Source organism: Ciconia boyciana, chromosome 9, assembly GCF_034638445.1.
Source record: "Ciconia boyciana chromosome 9, ASM3463844v1, whole genome shotgun sequence".
Taxonomy (NCBI): Eukaryota; Metazoa; Chordata; class Aves; order Ciconiiformes; family Ciconiidae; genus Ciconia; species Ciconia boyciana.
In genome coordinates, this window is record NC_132942.1 from 6,220,536 (window position 1) to 6,241,010 (window position 20,475).

The following is a 20,475-nucleotide window of genomic DNA, read 5'->3' on the forward strand; positions in this document are numbered from 1 at the left end:
TCATAAAGCACCCATGTGTCATCATTAGGAGACAGTCTTAAAAATAATAGATCATTTACTTTGATGGGGGGGCCTCTAATCCTTTGTCGGATTATGCAATCTGGCAGAGGTTTCTGCAGTCTGCTACATGACTACCTGTGAGAGATGCAGGTTTCTGCATCAGTTTCTCCTGCACTGCACTTAAATCTGAAAAAAGCAAAAGTCATTTTGCCATTAAAAGCAGCTGTTTGACACTGAGTGAATCTGGCATCCAAAATACCTTCAGAGACAGCTGGGCCATACTGTTTCCTCCTAAACATGAAGTTAATTCTCCCTCACTGTTGTATTTATGATAGTTTAAATCATTAAACAAGATGAAATGTCAAAGAGATTCAGAAAAAAGCATTTTTTACTGCATTTTACACATGCACAAGCAGCCAGACAAGCATACCTCTTCTAATCTGTTCCAAAGAGCTAAGAACAAAGAAATAAAGCTGAAATGACTAGTCAGTGGCTGAATAAAGTTGTATTCCACCAGTGTATTTCATTTTACCCATATCTCTTGCTGTCCCCAGCCCCATAATAGGATTCACTATGCTTTCCTTGGCAGTGAAGAGCAGACGGCCTTTCTGTTAGATGAAACAAATAATGATTCTGCTATTTTAACATGATTAAAAGTTGGGACACTTTTCCCACCATTTCAAACAATAACAACCTTTCTGTTATAGTAGTTCAATTAAAATAAATCTTCACAGGCCCTTTGCATTCTTCCCCTGTACGGTTCCATGGCCTCTGCCCTCTTTTAATAAAGTCCTTGTTATTGCTGGTGATGTCCTCATGGCCACTGGGTATTGGTACATCAGAGACCTTTGTTACTGCTCCTGAACAACGCAGAGATGTCACGCTAAAAACGTAGGCTCTAGACTATTAAAACAGGTACTTTACTTTTCTTGTGCAGATTCTTAACAGGGGACTATTAAGAACATAATAATCACAGACCTAATGTATTTGCATATATTAGAAACATTAAACTATGCACAAGACATAGATGTGTGTACACACACACCCTGCGTATGTACCCACACCCACCCCACACATACCATACATTCACTGTACGCCATCAAATTAAAATATCGGAAGATCTGACTGGGTGCCAACAAGTCTGTACAAGGGCTTTATTTTAGAGAGGGTTCTCTTCCCATTGCTCCATGGGAACTGTAAATGTGCAAGTGCCGTTAAATTGGTCCCTGTTAATTGCAAAGAGTTATTTTTTTTCTATTCACTGGTGTTGGGCATAGTAGAGGTGCAGGAGCATGGACATGACCGTTCCCTGCTCCCCATGCGTTTCCTTCTCATTTAATTGAGGCTGGGAGCTAATAGCCAATGTCACTCTACGCTGCCCTGGCAGACGCACAGCACAGGGGTATGTGAGCCCAGTGGAGACTGGGAGATGGGGTGCTCGGGTGGCTTGGAGCAGGAGAGAGGTCATGGCATGGTGCAGCACCGGGGTGCTCAAGCACACACTGGGGTGTACCCCAGCTTGGTGGCTTTTCTCTGGCCACAGGATGAGATGCTCCTCTCTGTCCCCGTCACACACGCAATGTGTCAGACATGTCCAGCTGAGCTGCGTGTCAAGCGTGTGGGTTTATGTCGCTTTTGAGCCACGACTGCATTATCTGCACAAAGTATGTCACTGATACGTCTTATCTTTACAAAAGGGAGTTTTAAATATATTAGCGTTCAAACATAAACCACCCTCTGGCCTTGTTTTCACACAAAAGCTGTTCCCTCTAATAACCCTGAACAGGTAAATGTAACTCTCACAAAGGGGGCTGCAGTTATACCATAGTTATATGGGAAACCAGTGGTGCCCAGTGATCAGTGCTCAGACATCACTGAGCTGGCTTCTGACCCAGAAGCCATTGAATTTAATAGAAAAACATCTGATTAGCTTCAGTGGTCTTTGCAGCAGACTGCTCCAAAGGCTAAAGCAGAAGCAAAGGTCTGCAGGCCACAGTGTTCATCCCCTCTCCCTGTGCCAGCAAAGCTGTTTCATGAAATTAAGCTGTGAGGCTGTGTCTGTGCCTCTGAAAATCCCAGATTGCACAAGATGGCATGAAAAGAATGAGGGAACCCTGAGAACTCTTTGGGAAGAAAGTCAGGCAAATTAATTACAAGGAATTTGCTATTAACTTCTGGCAGAGTATCCTGTCACTGGAATGCAAAATGATTCACCCAAAGTGACCCTTCTCCTCCCAGAGATGGGTGCCTGGCTGAGGACAGCTCGGGTGCCCAGTACCTGCCCCTTGCCAGGCCAACCCTGCCCTGGAGCACCCGTCATTCAAATGAAGTGACCAGGTTTAAAAACAAGCGAGCAGCCCGCACTCCTCGTCAAACAAGTTGAGAATCATTGCCCTCCACCTTTTTGTTTGGTAAAACCTCTTCTCGGCGTGTTTTCAACACAACATGGCAATAGCACAGCAACAGCCTTCATGGCCCAAATCAACCAGCTGCACTTTCATTGACAGTTAAGCAGAGGTGTTAACAGGCAAAGGAACATTTTTGTTCTAAGAGGCTGAGATGCCAGAACATCAGACTGACTGTGCTGGTTCAGACCCAGCACCCGTCCAACCCAACACCTGCCTCCGACAGTGCCAGCAGTATTTGCTGGAGGATGTAAGAACAAACCTGATACTTTTCTCAGAATATTCTCCAAGTTCCTCGGGGACTTCCTAAGTCATGGCTGGAGCTTGGTGTTTAATAGCTCTTAACGGATTATAGAACTTTCAACAATTTCTCTAAATCACTTTTAAAACTTTCTGGCATCTGCAACTTCTTGTGACAATGAATTCCAGTTTAATTATATGCTGTGTGGAAAAGTATTTCCTCTTATTTGTTTTAAATCTGCCACCTGGTAATTCTATTTGATGTTCCTACGCTTGTTTTATGAGAAACAGTGAATAATCTCTTCATGCCACTCACAATTCTGTAACTCTAGCTTTTTAATCTAAATCATCACTTTTTCAGGGTGAAAAGTCCTAGTTTATCTAAACTGTCCTTATTCAGAAGTCACTGCTTATGCTTGCTTTATTCGGGCCTTTCCGAGTTCAGCTGTGGTTTTTTTAGCAATGGGGGCAGCAGTGAGATGGGCACAACCTGAGCTACATTGGCAGAGTATTTAAAATGCAGACACAGCATGCAGGTACACAGAGGCAGATCAGTGTTCTCCATCCCTCTCTTGACAGTCACTAAACTGATGTCTTCCTAAAGCTATCCCCAACTCCCACACCTTTCTCTTCAGAGCCCACCTTGTGTACAGACCCATACACATATACACACTTACAATTTTTTATCCCCATATTCATTATTGGCATTTATCAATGCCAAACTTCATTTGCCACATTCAGTCACTTAGTGTCACAAGGTCCTTCTGCAGTTCTCACTGTGGGTCTTCTTATTTTAATTAGCCTGAATAATTTTGTATCCCAAGCAGATTTTGTCACCTTGTTCGCTCCCTTTCCTTGCTCACTGCCACGCATGCTCAGCAGCACCCATGCTCCCAGCACCCACCCTTGTGGGACACACACTCTCATGCAAGACCGTTCCCATTTATCTCATGATAATGCAGTTTAAGAGCAGTTATTGGGGAACAGGGACCAAAGCTTTTTGAAAATCCAAGTACATCATATGAATCGAATCACTCATACACTGATACTCACTGATCCCTCCAAACAACTTCTAACAGATTTGTGAGGCACAATTTCCCTAGAAGAAGCTTTACCCCTCCTTATATAATTTTTACTCGCATTTGCAACCGGTTTTACTTTTCATAGGAAAAAGGGACTGCTCACCATCGACATGTTCATAGGGGAGCCAGTGGTGTTTCGTGTTCTGGTACTCAAAGTAAGGATCCCACTGCCGGCACTGCTCCTCTCTGAAATCTTCAAAGTCCTTAGGACAGTCCTGAGTGTTGCACAGCTGGAACTCGTAGCTCGGCCCCACGCACGTGCGGCCTCCGTTGGCGGGACTGCAGGGAGGAGAGAAAGCTATGGTTAGTTTTGCCATTAATGCATGAATCAAGTGTTTATCAAATCCTTTGAGGAGTAATTTAATTCCCAGTCATGTCAGTAGGCATTTGATTAAGCCAGCAATGTATTTCTGATATGGAAAATTTCTGGTATTTCCTTTAAAAACCCGCTGTCACTATTTAGCTCTTAAAAAGCAATTTCTGCAAGTAGAGCCTCCAACCACTTGATAAAGGCAAGAAAAGCCATTTTCTTGGTGCGGTCCAGGAAAGGACAGCATGAGCAGATGAAGCGACTCATTCACTAAGCCAGCAGCAAATCCAGAAGCAGAGCCCAGCTCGGCGCTGCATCCCCCAGGCAGATGTGCACCAGATCACTGTCGGATCTGGCAACGCAGAGCTCAGGAGTTGTCGCTGGGTTTGCGCCCTCTTCCAGGAACACAGAAAACATTTTAAATAGTACATTAGGCTTTTCCTACATGAAAACAGATTTACAACTAAAACTGTGCCCACAATTATAAAGGTCACTTCCATGTTGCCAATGTAATAAAGGCTGAAATTAGAACGGGTAAATTTTTTCTTAACAGAACAATTTCCATCAGAAAATGCTGCTTCATAAAACTTGAGTGTTTTTTTAAAACAATGATAAGATGATTTTTAACACTAGTCAAGTTCAATCACTTTATCGGCACAAACTGAGAAAGTCAATGTTAAAAATAGCCTGTCTGGTAAAATCATTTAATTCTGACAATTGTTTCAGTTCTTGCTGTTAGGATCTTGACATTTTATGGTATTGCAATAGCAATAATTATACATTTCATATCATTTGTACACACCAATCTATATTAAATATATATGTATTATACTTCCAGTGTTACTGAAATAAAGCCATTCTACGTTATCTAGATGAGCCATATATAAGTTAGCGAAGCAAAACAATTCAATATTATTAAAATTAACTTTGGGGAAGGTTCTGATCTCTGGAGCTTTGATCCAACTTGGAAGGAAAACAGTTTGAAAATGTTTTAAGACCTTGTTGTTGAAATATGCAAAAAAGTGGATTAAACAAAAATTTTAAAAAGATATATGCATTTTTTAAAAAAATCCAGCAAATCATTGCCATTACTTCATACTCACATGTTAAAAACAAGACATATATAGGGCCCTAAACTTTTACTTATGCTTTATGCAATAGTGTAATAGCACTTTCAAGATCCTTGTAACTGCATAACCAGCTTATTGGATGGATAAACTGAGAAAGAAAGATGATTCATGACTTGCTAAGGGCCAAAAGTAGAATTTCAGACAACATACACTATACGTCAGATTTAACAATCGCCACTCAACATCCTTTACTGCATTACTGCGCTAGTAATTTAGCAAGGATTCTCACCATTCATTCGCTCCACATCAGAAGAACATGTGGGTATATGTATACTTACTGCGGATTGTCACACTGCCGCGTCCTGTACTTCACCCCAGTGCCACAGGTGCGAGAACAAGAGCCAAACTTACTCCATGCCCCCCAGTGTCCATCCTGCTTCAGGATGTCTGGTGTTAGCCAGATGCAGTGACCTTTAAAGCAATGCTAAAAGAGAAAATTAGATGTCAAAATGACTAGATGATTAAATTATATCATATGAGAAGCTGTGGTGCAATGGATTTCATTTTAGGCACAAATTCTGGATTTTTTTTCACCTCTCCAGGAGAAAGTAGTGAGACTCACTGTCAGACCGTGGCCATGATCACAAACTCACTCGGATTTTATGAACTTACACATGTTAAGTATGCACATATATGCTTGCAGGATTCAAGCCTACCAAGTTCGTTAAACTGCTCTCGGCATTACATGCCTTCATCACGTGTCTGCAGCGGCGACTCCAACATAACTAATACGGATTCATTTAAGGGAAATGGCAGAGTCCCAGATCTTGGAGGCTAAATGTAAAATTCTGCCTCTGCCATTGCATGCAGCCACTTCAGGCAGCAATGGCGAGAGCTCCCGCCGCAGCACTGTCCTTCCCAGCAGCTCCTAACTCAGCATACATATTCCTGCAATAAATGTGGTCAGCAAAGTGGCACGAAATTAAAGCCGGCCCACATTTTAGACACTATTGCTATTAAATAAAGAACTCTTGCAGTCTCCCTGGAGATCTCATACTAAACCTGATCAAAATACCAGGAAGCATTCATCAGGGAGCAGCCCTGGACAGTCCCACGCTGTGCAATTAATCATGCCCTACTAGGCTCTCTCTTTTCTTTTACCTGATTTTTAATACAGTCATTCTACAGAGGTTGAAACACACAATTCACTACATTCCCCAAACCGATAAGGTATTAACACATTTCTTTAAGAGCCTTCATAGCTTCAGTACCGATACTCTCTCCTGTCTCCTCTCATTAAAGAAACCCGCCAATGCCTTTGCACCAATTTCTTCAGTCCCTAATCATGGAATTTTTTCTTAGCTGAAGTCAGGATGAATTCTTCTCAAGTATCACAGATTCTGGCCCTTTCTAGTACTGTTTCTGCTTTCATAAAAGTCTACTGATGAAGTGCGGGTGCTGGAAAATATTTCCAGCCCAACAAATGACTTTGCATTAGACTGTCGCAGTTTGTCTGCGTTAACGGTTACTGTCGGGATAAGAGCTCTGGCTCAGGCGCACAGATGGCTATAACAACAAGTGCAATCAGTCACTTACTTTCCTTAACATTCAAGTCAACAACAACATTTTACACAGCTTAACAAGCCCTGGAATGCAGGAATTTGGCAGGCGGCACAAGCCGAGCATATGGCTAAATGCATGCTGCCAGCAAAAACAAAATCAGAAGATATATAACAGGAGAGCGTTCTTAAGCATAGAGCGATTAGTGATCTGGAAGACAAATTTAAAAGTGATGGCTACTCATTAATAATGCTGAATTTAAAGAGAGAATCATTAGTAAAATGGTGACAAGACACAGCTTACTGATTTGCTAATCTGCTCAATGCCTAACTCTTTATTCATGTAATTTATTTTGGTGCTGATTTGGTTGGACAAGGAGTAGAAAAGAGAGTAGAAATTAGGTTTCAACTATCTGTTCTTTCTCATGACTTCAAATATTCAAAGTCAAAACCTATGAAATAGATGAGTTACCACAAAGCCAATTCTACCAATCCTGCTCCGGAGCTGTAATGGGCAGATTTTTCTTAGCTGTTTGACAGAACAAGAGATAATTCAGCAAAGCATGAAAGAAATGCAAAATGCTAATATGTCCTTTGCTTTCTTCAGTTTTGAAGCTCAGCGCTGTACCCTTCAGGGACTGTTTACTTATGGCTTTAGAGAGCCCATTGGGCTCTGTGTAGCAATGGGACCATTCAGAGGTGCAGGGGAAGCTGGCAGCGCATCAGCTTGTCAATACAAATTTCAGCTGGGCTTGGAAGCAGATGAGATGTGACAGCTCCTGATCTGTGCTTGCTTACACATCCTTTTATCAGGGTTCTGCATCCCCCAGGTGTAAGTTCCACAGCAGTCACCGAATCTGTTTCAAGAGCCACGTAGCCTATGTTCATTATGCAATGATCCAGGATCCAGTGCTTGGACTCCGCAGAGGAGAGGGAGAGACATGTGATGTTGTGTTTTCCAATCTCTTTTCCCTGTTTTAGCCAGGAACAGGGGGATGTGGGTTTGCAACAACCACTAATAAACCACCTATTTGACACTGTGACTGGTCCCTGAACTGGAACGCAAACATGGAAAAGTGTTATTGACTTTGCTGCGTAAAGGAAAGAGCAGCACTGATTTTTACTGAAGAAGCTGGTCATACGCCGATTGTTGGGAAGCTGAGGCAGAGCTATTAGGAGACAAGCATTTGTGTAAAATGAGTCATCCCCAGCTCTGCCTTTTTGTTTGTGGATTAAAAGAAAGGAGCCTACATAAAACAAAATGATTCACAACTGAGTCTTACTCTGTGCAGACCCATGCAAGAAAACGCGTGAGGAGATAAAACCAGAGATGGAGCTTCCTCCAGAAGGAAGCTAGAGCCAATCCTTCCTATTGCTACTACATTAACTATATAATGAGGAGGAAAAGAGCCAATTTCAACCACTTTTCCCTTCATAAACACGGGAGTTCATTTAAAGAGTGAAGCATATTAAAGCAATATTTTTTTTTAAATGAGAAAAAAAAATCTGGGTAAATGCGAATTGTTTTCTTAGTGGAAGACAAGATGACTTCTTGCAGTCTCGCCTATTTTTCTGGCAAACAGGACAGTCCAAAACAAGTGCAATTTCCAGGAGAGGAAGCTTAAATCTCTTGCAGTAAAACGTTCCACTGCTGTTTTCAGCGGTTCTTTGAAACAACTGCTGCGGACGCCAAAAAAAGAGCCAGTGTGTTCCTGTGGGCTTAACGCATCTGCAAGTTAATTTTTCAGGAAAAGACTTGCAGATCTTCTGTAGGTATCTCTGCCTATTTTATATCGGGCAGCAACTGGCAGCTCTCCTATCTCCTCGCTTGACACCCCAGTTATCTACCAGGTAACCCCTCGTACTGCATCATGGCTGGTGGCCCTCAGCTCTCCCCGCTCTCCTGAGATCGTATCAGGAGAGGGTTACTTATTTGTATTTCCCATCACATGCAGGCTGGCCCGCTCTGCTCCATCTGTTTGAGAATAATTAGTTGCAAGGGATAAACTGAAAGCTCTAACACTAAAGTGTATCGTGAGCCAGTAAAAGTTTCTTCAGTGGAGAATCAAGTATTCTCACTGTTTCTGTGGTGACTAACACAGCATACACTTACCCATCTGTCTCCTGTCTCCGAGAGAAGCTGAGGTCAGCTTTCTCAGTGGGAAATTATCTGGATTGCTTTGAGTACACATTAGTGTTTTCAGAAACCTTTTTTCTCGGTCCATTTTTCTTCTCAATAATATCTATTTATTTCAATATTTAATCTTTCCCTTCCTTTCCTGACAGACTAAAAAATCATTCCAAGTTTGACTCAGATCATCTCATTAGCATGGTGCAAGCGAAGGGAATACCTGCTAGGTTTGTGCTGGATCCTTGGCACATAAGGCAAATCCAAGAGCAACATCAGCCCGGCTGGCAGGGGCAGGTACCAGGCTCTTACCTCTCTCCAAGAAAAGAAACAAAGGAGGCTCAGGTCGTGCAAACCTTTGCGATAGCCACTGCAGCAAGCAGATGGACTCGAGCATGCAATCTCCTTGCATGAATGACTTTGGGTTTTATTTCTCTCCTGTGGAGAGCAGTTAGCTACTTCAGCCAATATAAATGTCTCCCCAGACGAGTAATAGTTTAAAAAAATGGAACAACAAAAACTGATGATATATTTCTGAAGGTTGCCTGGCTTCAGAAGCCTGAGGCTAACGGTGGAGCTGACAGAATTGTATACAAGTAAATAAATTATCAGCTGAAAGCATATGTTTTCTTTTAATTCACAGAATGCTATGCAGAGTTAAGCTTTGCACAGTTATGCCCCGTCTGCATGGTTTACTATAGCAATTTATGGAGTGTCTTTGACTTCACATTAAGACTCTGACCCTCTGTGTGCTTAACTTTACACACTGGAGTTATTTCATGGAAGTTAATGTGACCATTCAGACACAGAAGTAATTGCAAGTTGCTGCATCATCGAAGCTTCACAAAATCGACAGAATCTTCCCTCTTGCTATTGAAAGCTCAATCTAATTTGAAAAAATCAGGCTGGGAGCAATATAAAATATTCTATTTCCTTTAGGATTCTATCAAAATAGTAGTTTTCTTCTCTGGCTGGAAAGCTCCAAGAGAATATTTTATTTTTCTATCCCCAAACCCAGTAAATTATTAGTTTGCTGCCAATTAACATAATGGTTGTTCAATGTCTCCATTTGCACAAGGAGACTTATTAAAAAGTTTTTAAGATGGCAGAACCTCACTCTTTTGGCAACTTATTTCAAATAACCACATGCACAGAAGAGCTTACATATATTTACATACATTTACTTAAATATACATCTATATGTATGCATACATGCACACATACACACATATAGACAGCATTAGAAAGTCTAATCTTCCTTCCATTTCTAAGGGTCAGTGTCTAGGTCCAAGACACAGCCTGGGCATGCAGAGACACAGCCCTTATCAGCGTGCTTGCTGAAAATGTGCTACAGATCTTGTGTTTCCCATAGGTGTTCTTGCCCCTTGATCGTCAGTTAGGAAGGAGGCAGCTGGACTGGATTCTCCTCCATCTGCTAAGTTTGGGGAAGTGAAGAGACCAGTTATCAGTTATCTGAACACCAGGCTTAGGTGAGAACATCTACGCACCACACGCCGTGTTAGTCTCCCAAACATCGCTTTCATTTCTGGCATTCGGTCCCCTCAGCTGCTGCAAAGCCAGGATGTTTCTTTGATGCATCAGCAGTGTTGTGATTGGTTTGAGCTTAAAATAGGCCCTGGGAATTAGTGGTATGAAATCATGAAAACTGCAAGTCTCTAAAGTGGGAAACAAATGGATCTTTTTGAATCAACATCTTTAATTGCTTATGTTTCAGTTCTTTTATTTTCTGGCGTTATTCCAAATAAAATAGTGGATCAAGTTTGAAGTTATTTTCCTCTTCCTCATGTGCTGATGAAGTATCATGGGAGATGTATCTTAAAGGAGGATGCCACACTGCAACTGAGCCCCAGCTTTGAGCAATGTATGCATTTAACAGTCCTCATCCTTTCAGGTAAGTCTCTGCTATTGTCCAAATCAATGAAGAAAGTGAACAGGGAAAGGCCAAACTAAAGGCAGGGATGAAAAGGAAAGGAACACATGGAAAAGGACTGATCTGATGTGCCTGTATTAAAAACACCAACAACTAATAAATACACTGGTCAAATGCTGAGCTCAGATATACAAAGTCAGTTGTATAACCTTCATAACTCATGTTATTTTTAAAAACATGTTTAACTCAGATTGCTGAGCCTTATCTAACAAAATGGTTTTCATTTTATATAATTTTCTCAGGTTCTCCTGGAAGGTTGCAATAAGTTTATTTATCAAAAAACTAGGACAGCTCCTCTGGGAATAAAACAGTCATAGTCCTATCGTCTACTGAAACTTCAGAATGTGCACATACTCTCTTGCATCTCCACTGAACTAAAAAGCCTGGCTGTCTGCAGAGTTTGCTGAAGCCTTGGATCCCAAGTTCCAGTCCAGAGAAAATTTTTACAACTGAGTTGCATAATATCCTGACAAACTGTTTACAGTGGAAGCACTGACAGATCCTTAACTGTATGGTTACAAGTTCTTTTTTTCTTCTCATTTCTGTTCAAACACTAATATGAATGAATGGCTTGGGGAAGAGGGTGATGCAATAGAATGGAATATAACTGTATTTTTCTGGGAGTTTCATGAATATTTTTAACGCAAATATCAAGATATAGAAAAGTGAATCCAAAGAAACTGTCTTAAGATTTTGGATTGTAATTTAATTATTTTTTTTAAACAAGACACAAAGCTGTTATAACAGGAATAATCTAAAGAAGAGAAAACCAGAAGGGAGTGGTTTATATAGAGCATGACTTGCTAGGGAATTAATTCAGCATTACGTTATGTTTTCATTAAAAAGACATTTCAAACCATAACAGCAGCTGCTAATATGGTTCATTTATCGCATAAATGATGTCATCCATTGGGTTTTACAGAACATCTTTCCAAGTAGCGACATCTTCCTCTCCCCCTCAGTCACCGCATCCAAAGCCCAGGGAAGCCAGACTTTTTCAGCAGACTTTAAAGGACTTGGGAGTTCAGATCTGCCACGAGCACAGCGTGACCTCCACAGAAGGATAACTGAGATGTGGAGCAGGTCCAGCATGGTGGCTGAGGGGTCGAAGCTGTCTGAGCCCTTGCCACCTCGCACCTTCCCTCCACGGTCCATCATGCCTCCTTTGACTCTCATCAAGCCAGCAAACCCATCTCCACAAATCTGCCCTTCTCTCTTCATAGTTCCTCTCTGCTGTCATGTTGGCTCTCTCTAGCTGGCACTCAACTCCCACATCCATCCTTTCCCTCAGGGCAGCCACAGCAGCCTTATCTGGGCTGTCATCTCCAGGACCTCACTGCTTTCTGCACCCCCAGCTCCAGGGAGGCCAGTCAGCATCACTACAACATCACCAAAACAAACACAACCCCCGTGACCTCACACAAGTTGTGGGCAAGTGGAAATTTCCCCATTTTTGGCTCTGCCGCAAAGACTTGCCAAGAAGCACAGGGCAATCTGCAGATACTTCCATGACTTGCATGACAATGGGGTTCAATGGTCACAGAGCTGCCGTGCAGGACACACCAGCCCCAGCCCCTGCCTCTTCCCCTCATGCTGCTCAACAGCCTTACTTGCACTCATGAGTTTGCCCCACATCTTACCAGACTTCAAGCCCTCAAGATAGGTTCTTCTCATCTTCCCCTTGATTTTAAGGGAACATCCCCAACTACACACAAACACACATGAACACACGTAAGCGTGCGGGTATACGCAGCACCCGCTCTCACCTTTCCTGGTGCACACATGGTCCCGTCCAGCGGAGGCCCTTTCTTTGTTTTGCAGAAGTAGGGGTTCTCAGGGTGGCTACACCACAGCTGCTTGCAGGGATCAAATGTACGGAACTGAAACACAAGAAAAACCAGAGCGGACAATGCTTCAAGAGAGCTCCCACTGGAAACTGCAATAGAAGCTGCAGCATGGTGGGGTTTTTCCTTTCCTAGCAGTAAAACGCCAGCTGTTATCACTGATTCCTGAGGAACAACGTGGTGTCTGTGGACTGAGCATATCTGAGCTTTCATGCAAAATCATCAATGACTCTGAAGTGAGATCCCACCTGCATTCAACAGAACAAGGTCGGGCAAAAATAGTTTTACACTAGTGACCAAAGGCAGACTGAGCAAGGGGGAAACCAGTTCACTGAATGGTAAGACACACACTGCCTTTTCTTACAGTTTCTCCAAATGGTGCTGCTTCATTTGGCAAACAAAACAAAAAATACTTGAGTACTCATGGGAGAGGGAAATGAGCTGCTCAGACTGTAGCTCAGCTGTTGCAATCACCTTCGTAGGAGGATGGAAATTTGAGCTCAGGACCCTGACCCAATTAATAAATCAGCATTTTACCTACAATGCAAGAGCTTGTATAGGAGAGGATGAGAACCACCCACCACACAATATACTAGAACATGATGTCTGGACATGCTTTTGGCTATTCTGAACAAAGAAGAATAGAAAGCCTTCGTCTCGCAGGCTCTGGACAACGGCTGTAAGAAAAGACCCTCTTTGGCTGGGACATTCTTCCAAAGCAGCATCAGTGGGAATTGCATCAAGACACAATACTACAGCTGATGCTTTAAAGGTTCTCATCCATTATCTAGAGACACCACTCGGCACACGTATTCCTGCAGATGGGAATCAAAGCAGAAATGTTATGTGCTAGCAGCTGCCACACCAGCTGAAAACATCTCTTTCCATTTAATATTTTATCCTACTCGAGGAGCTGGAGGTGGGAGGCATAGTCCTGCTGCAGAAAACTCTGCTTTCTGAGGCCAATCCACTGAGAACTGCACTAATCTTGCCTTGCTTTAAATTTAGACTTTGTCAATTGTTTTCCTGGTACAAGAGAGCAAACCATGTCATCAAGAGTCCTTGCAAGTTGCTCTACTTGCTGTCACGCTTATTTTCTCATGCTAGGCATCAAAATGCATCACAGTTTCCGTAAAATTGGATCATAAAAGCGTACTGCCCCATGTTAGCACTAAAAGATGTGCCACCAAATCCACCTCCTTCACATCTGGGTGGGATTTTTTTGGCAAAATAATTAGCTGCCAGCAATAGGAGGCTTAATAACGCAGCAAGCTTGTTTGCTTGAAGTCTACAGCTATTTATGAAACTACAGAATAATTATTTCTGTAACTCCAGTTCTTAAAAAAAAAGACAGAGATACTTAAAATAACATATTTGTCAGCATTCAGTTGTTACTCCTTGCTCACAGCTAAGTGGGCACAACATCTTTCCTTGTGGGCTTCACTACACTGTCCCTATTGAGGGCATTTCAGAGACACTTACAAGACTCCTGGGTGAGAAATAGCAGAAGCCGAGCTTAAGTACTCACAGCTGTGCACATCATGTAGCCCAAACCAAAGTCAAAACGGCACTGCTCATTCATGGAGTAGTGAATTCCTGGCAGCTGTGGAAGGGAAGGCCAGTCATGTTCGAAGGGATCATCACGCAGACAATCATAGGAACTGCAACAGGCAAAAATTACAGTAACAGATGGGGCTGTGAGACTTGCACAGTGTTTGTGGTTTCAGTGCCTTTTTGTTCCAAACAAAACAGAGCCTACGATTTCTCAGACACTGGTCGTGAAGAGCAGCTAATATTGCAGTTACACTCACATTAACTTTATCATGTTGTATCCACCTTTAATGGATTCTATATGGTTTTTTCTGAAGCCCTTCCATTGTAATTTCCATTTAGCTTGCAGGTAAATTCCTATCAGTCCCCAGGCTCCTTATGTAAAAGGAATCAAAGGAAGAATCCACATGAGACCAAGAAGAAAAGAAAGTTTAATTAATTTTCCATTTGTGGCATTTCTTGCTGCCTGCAACTGTCTTTCAAGTGAAGTTTTAGAAGCAGAAGCCAGGGCAACCTTACGAGATTACCACTAAGCTTGCAGTTTTCCTCTGTCCTTGCTGAGAAGCAGCGACTCATTTACAAGCATGTGTACTTTCCTGCCCGCATTAAATACTCAGGTTTGTTCCCGCTCTGTTTCTCCTGATAGCTCTCAGCTCCATCCATAATTTGTACCAAGTTTCCCTTCTGTGTGATGACTACGGGAGTTCCTCCTCTTGTCCTAAATCGTGAGGACAGCCTGTAACGTACTAGAATCATGTCTGACTAAGTTGCGTGGAGAACAGAGGACTGATGCTAGTATCACTGAATGGTTAACATGGTATAATCATTGGTTAATTCACAAGACCAACATGATCAACAGTATCTCTGAAATGTCTCCGAGTTATTTAACACACATGAGGACACCATACACGAGTCTATTCTGGCAATCATTCAGGTTGCCTTGAAGATACCAATAGCTGAAAGCAGAATTTTGAGGTTAGATTTACTTCAAAGCAAACCGTCGTTCTGCTTTGTTATAAGATATTTTAAAATAGCTGTATTTAAAAGAATGTAAAGCAGCCCTCTAGGCCAGATGATTTTTATTGAATGGCTAAAGCTCCAAAGGATCTTGCTAATTGAAACAATCACACTTCTCTCACAATATTTTTATTCCTTATTGCCATACCTAAGATATCTAAGATAATAAAAATATGGACTAAAAGACTAAGTCATGTTTACTTCATGTATTTTGCTGCATTTTTTTCCGACTTATTTTCAGCCTTTGTTGGGTATCCTAGTAGTTTCCCCATATTTTTCCATACAACTTGCACATAACAACAAAGGAAAGACCTTTTCTACGAGGAGCAAAAACATGGTCATAAACATCAGTTTGTCAGGGAACTCCAGCGCAGGGTCAGGTTCAAAGGGAAGGCAGGGGACATGGATGAAGCTGTTACAAGGACTGGAGAATAAAACAGCTTTTGCATTTTGGGTACTTAAAGAAAATGTGACAACTAAAGAATTAATTCTAGAACCACGTCTTTTCTTTAGATATCTATTAAAGTCAAGAAAAGCCCTGAGCACTTAAAGGGCAGAGTTTCCTCTTTAGGCAGCACCACCTTATCATTGACAGGTGTCACAAGCAACAAATGGCCCTTGAAGCCAAATTTGGTATCTCTAAGATAGACACCATGCTGCTGGGTAGCATAGGCGCTCCTCCAGCTAGAGGTTACATTAGGGAGGGAGGAAAGTTAGCAATGAGATTAGGAATAGTGTCTTCTCATAACCCCTGCGAGGACAGCATATATACTATCAATGTCTATAAAATGAATAGACGAAATGAGAACAATTTTAAAGGGACTGAAATCAAACTAATTGAGAACTTATATAATTATTTGTAATTGATGGGAAAGCATCTTGTTCCCAACAGGATGGGGGGGATTCTTTGTTTGTTTTATTCAACCCCATTTGAGTAACTAACAAAAGGAGAAAGCACAAATGCAAGATGCAGAATTGTTCTTACATGCTTCATAATCAAAGGACAGAGGCTGCTTAACAGCTACTCACTGGAGATATCGATTCAGCTCTTGCTGGCTGCAACGAGACCAGTGGAAACGATGAAACGCAGCTTGCACGAGGGGGGCCATGATGCTCCCCAGGCGGACTTCATCCCCACATCTGTTCCCTTGGCCGTCATGCTCCATGCCTAAACTGCCCCACACAGGAGAGAGCCAGCACAGTTACATCGCAGGGGAACTCTTGAGTGCCCAAGTGCTTTCACATCCCAAATGTCACCAGTGGTTGATTGCAACAAGGTTCTTAAGTCCCATGACCCTTGTCCACATGAGCAAAGTCATGAGAAATAAGACAGGGTGAGACTGAAGCTGAAGCTAGTCTGTAGTAGCTCCCACACAGAAGCACTGACCCTTGAGTATTTTCACGTGATTAGCTTAATCCACTTTCAAAATAGACTAAAAATGCCTTCTTTGGACTTCTGTGCACATCCACATTTGTGAATAACTATGGCTAAATGAATCCATTTCTGGATTAAGGATCTAGTCGACCCTCCAGGAATACTAACAGAAATTTATTCATACTCCAATCTGGAAGTATTCAGGAGTTCATCTAACTTTTTAAAAATCACACCTTAGCTTTTCTGAAGTCATTTGCAATTGTAGACAAGTCCTTTGCATGGAAAAAAAAGACGCCACACTGAAAGCTAGTTTAGACTAGTTGCTGCTATTGCCCAGTAGCAATTCCACATTGTTCAAATGTGAAACAGCCTGGAAAGTGTTGGGTGCTTTCTAGAAAATTACCCCAAGTTACAGATATTTTAAAATTTCTTTTTGGCTTTAATATGAATATATTTTTTCCTTCCCTTTGTTAGGATCTTATATTGCATTTTTTATATGAGCACTGTTTGACTAACACGGGCGATATCTGTCCATAACTTAAACCAAATTAACAGACTGGGGCTGAATGTGATTTGAGGGACTACATACATTCTTCAGTGGTATCTCTTTTAGAGCTCACTGTGTATTCTTTTTAATCCTAATTCAAAAATTCTGGAATCAAATACCATCTGGGTATCAATTCTATGTCCCTGTCTAATTAAGATACGTTTACAGTGAGATTCAATAAACTTTGGCAATTTTTTGTTTAAAGCCCTTAATAATTCTGATACAACAAAGAGAAAAGGGCCTGCAGGCTTTCTTAGGGAAAACAGAATAGATTGAAACTGTTCAGAAAAAGCCTTCTGGGAACTGTTGTTCTACCAAAGAGAAAATGGGAAATCAGTGGGTGTTCTCTGCAAAGAGGGAAACTAAAACGCTCTGGGAGAAACCAAAGCTCTGACAACTGCTGCCCGATCATTGGTTCTAATCAGATCAATAAGTACAATGATTGCATTGTTTATATGAAATATATAGAACAGTTGTAACCTCAGTGCTTGGCACCTCATTTCTATACAGTATTCTATTCTTTACCAGCAGTAACATATACAGACGATGTGCTTATTTAATATGGATTGTTTTCAAGAATCATGTATTCCACTGACTCAATAAATTCATATTTCATCATTATGAGTACTTTACATTTCCACCAGGAGACTATAATACATCATTCAATCTACTCTCACAGCAGCCCTGGAAGGTATTTTGGTATTAGTTCCTTTTTCCATTTGAAAACACGAAAATATAAAGCTTATTGAAGACTATAAAGAAAGTCTTGAGAGAGCTAGATCTGAAGCCAGGGCTAACCCTGAATGTCCTTTTTTAACGTAAACTGCATCTTTCCGATGTCATGGATATTTGTCCGGACCAAAGACATTATAAGGTAGGACACAGGATGTCCACAGTTCTACTCACACATGTCCAGTTTCATGAGCCACCACAAATGCAGATGAAAAACCATCTTCATGGTTGAGAGTGCAGCTTCGAACAGGATGACACATTCCAGTGACTGGAGCATAGCCTGTGAGAAACACCCCGTGTTCCAGAAAATGAACAAGTATGGAAAGGCAATGTGGTGAGAAGCTGAACAACAAACATCGGTCTTCTGTTGTGACACAAATACAGTTGAAGTGGTCCTCTCAAGAGACCTCTGCCCCTGCCCCCGAACATTTAATAATGTGCACCCTTCATCTACAAAACAGATGAAACCAGCCTGTTGAACAAATTAAAACTATATTCCTGGCTTACCAAGAAAACTGTTGTTACCTCTAGGACCATCCTGCAATTGCCTTCTCCAAGTGCATGAGGCAATGGGGGAAGGCAAGAGGAAAAGGACACCACATGCTGCTGTGTTACAGCTCATGAGGAGCTCAGTGCAGTTCCAGCCCTCAGCGAACACAGGAGCAAAGCCCCAGCTCTGTGCTGACAGCACATCTGGCCAACCCAAAAGGAACGGGAAAGCTCTGAGATTTATCCCCTCCAGTGAACAAATCTGATCTCACAGGAGGTAGAGTCCTGAAAAAAGGAAAAAGTGGACAGCACTTGGCCCTGCTGTTCCAGACCTCTCTGTAACAATATTTCTTGGCAATCCTGCTGGAACATGGCAAAAGCTTTGGAGACTTTTTAAACACAAAATCTATTCTTTAATCTTTGGGCATTTTCAGGACTGTTTACATAGGGATCCCATTTGCTTGGCTTCAGCAAGAGCAAAGAAATGATCCAATAAATAATCCCACCAGTAAGAAAGGAAAAAATAATAAGTGAAAGTTACAACTGAAAATGGCCGTATGCGGAGCTCTTGGGGAAAAAAAACATTGACCAAAACTAAGCAAAAGATACGCAGTTAAACTTTGCGTAACTAGCCTTGCTAAGTGATAAACACAAATGCTGCTCAGAAGTCTTGACATTTACAAAACAAAACCTGATTAATATCTTACCTTGCATGCCAGATGGACCAAAATCCTGCCTTGTGAGAAAGATAGCATGGTCGTGATATTCTGCATGCCCAGTGTCAGGTTTCTGTTGCAAGTAGGCCCAGCGACACACATTTTCCAGACTTTGTGAAGGGTTCCCAATCTCTATCAGACTCATAGACTGCATATGCGCAGGAAAAAAAAGACACCAATAGTTATTTATTAAAAGCATCACAATTTTTTTTTCCCAACTTGTTCAGGCACTTGAATAAACATTCCATGTCGATTAAAAGTCTATTCTTAATAAAGAGACAATTACACTTCAGAAACAAATTTTATTGGATCAAGAAAGTAAGAAAGTAGCTAATGCTCATGGTTATATTAAGTGCAATTTCCATGACATATTAATGAGGTCTAAGATATAACAAAAGACAAAAAAAACCCAAAAACGGTATTTTAATGACAAAACTGATATTGCATTGTGCACTGTGTGTTATTATTTCTATGCCACCCTGGCACCAGCTTGCACCATCACCTCCAGTCTGGATATAGAGTTTCCAACAGAGCCCGTGTCCCTGTTGGAACTGCAGCGGCTGTTGGCCAGTGGAGACTAACCTACCGTGGGGAAGGGCAATGCCTAATGGCCAAGGGAAGCAAATGCCAACAACAGCAGATGGCCAGCACCCAGCCCTGGTTCATCAGCCACTTTTGGCATGGAACAGAGCTGCTAAGGCTGTTTTGTCAGACCTTTGAACACTACTGGATGTTTTAAGTGTAAAAACTAAGTGTGCTTTTTTCAGCTGTGTACTTTCAGAAATGGACTTTCTCAATGACTGCCTTTTAAAGTGCATTTTCTTTATCCCATTCTATATCTGAAGATCATTCAGAAGGTAGCACACTGTGGTATGCCATTCTCCCTATAAACTGCACATTACATGTGGCACACCGACACAGCTTAGCTGACTCAAACGAGCTAACGTGCGTTAGGTGCGGTGAAAGGACAATTCTCTTGAACAAGAAGGAGAAAGGTATTTTAAAATCCAACAACTGGTACATTTGCCTTTTTTCAAAATGGTACTTTCTTAAGAATTCCCAGCTAATTCTACTTAATACTGTGCATTGGTAAGACTTAAGAAAACTTATTGTATGTGGGATGCTATAAAATGTATGACTAATTGACCCATCCCAGGCCTTCCAGGATTTGTAAGAACTACATCTGTGAACCCTGGCTTTTCATTTGCAAAAATTATATTACCATGACAACACTGTAATCATAACACAAACCACTACAATTTAGATGCTATACTGTACTGTAAGCATTTGTCATTCCAAAATACTTAATGTAGAGCAAAACCTAGCCTGGGCCAAAAATAAGAGAGAAGTAATATAGTTCATGTTTAAATAAAGACGTATTTGACGTGTCCTCTAATTGAGTGCATGATGGAGTACACAGAGTATTGACTACATGAAAAAGAAAATCCTCAAAGGGTTG

The 20,475-nt window shown here is 41.6% G+C and overlaps 1 protein-coding gene across 2 annotated transcripts in view; it reads right to left on the reverse strand.

Moving 5' to 3' along the window:
• Nucleotides 1–20,475, reverse strand: part of ADAMTS2 (ADAM metallopeptidase with thrombospondin type 1 motif 2) — a 198,225-nt gene that overhangs the window by 20,477 nt on the left and 157,273 nt on the right. For both annotated transcript variants that reach the window (XM_072872025.1, XM_072872026.1), the window contains exons 6-12: nucleotides 19,008–19,164; nucleotides 17,986–18,091; nucleotides 16,187–16,330; nucleotides 14,118–14,250; nucleotides 12,512–12,625; nucleotides 5,446–5,591; nucleotides 3,831–4,006 (exon numbers count right to left, since the gene is read on the reverse strand). In XM_072872025.1, coding sequence (XP_072728126.1) covers nucleotides 3,831–4,006; nucleotides 5,446–5,591; nucleotides 12,512–12,625; nucleotides 14,118–14,250; nucleotides 16,187–16,330; nucleotides 17,986–18,091; nucleotides 19,008–19,164 — 976 coding nt within the window. The remainder of the gene's footprint in view (nucleotides 1–3,830; nucleotides 4,007–5,445; nucleotides 5,592–12,511; nucleotides 12,626–14,117; nucleotides 14,251–16,186; nucleotides 16,331–17,985; nucleotides 18,092–19,007; nucleotides 19,165–20,475) is intronic.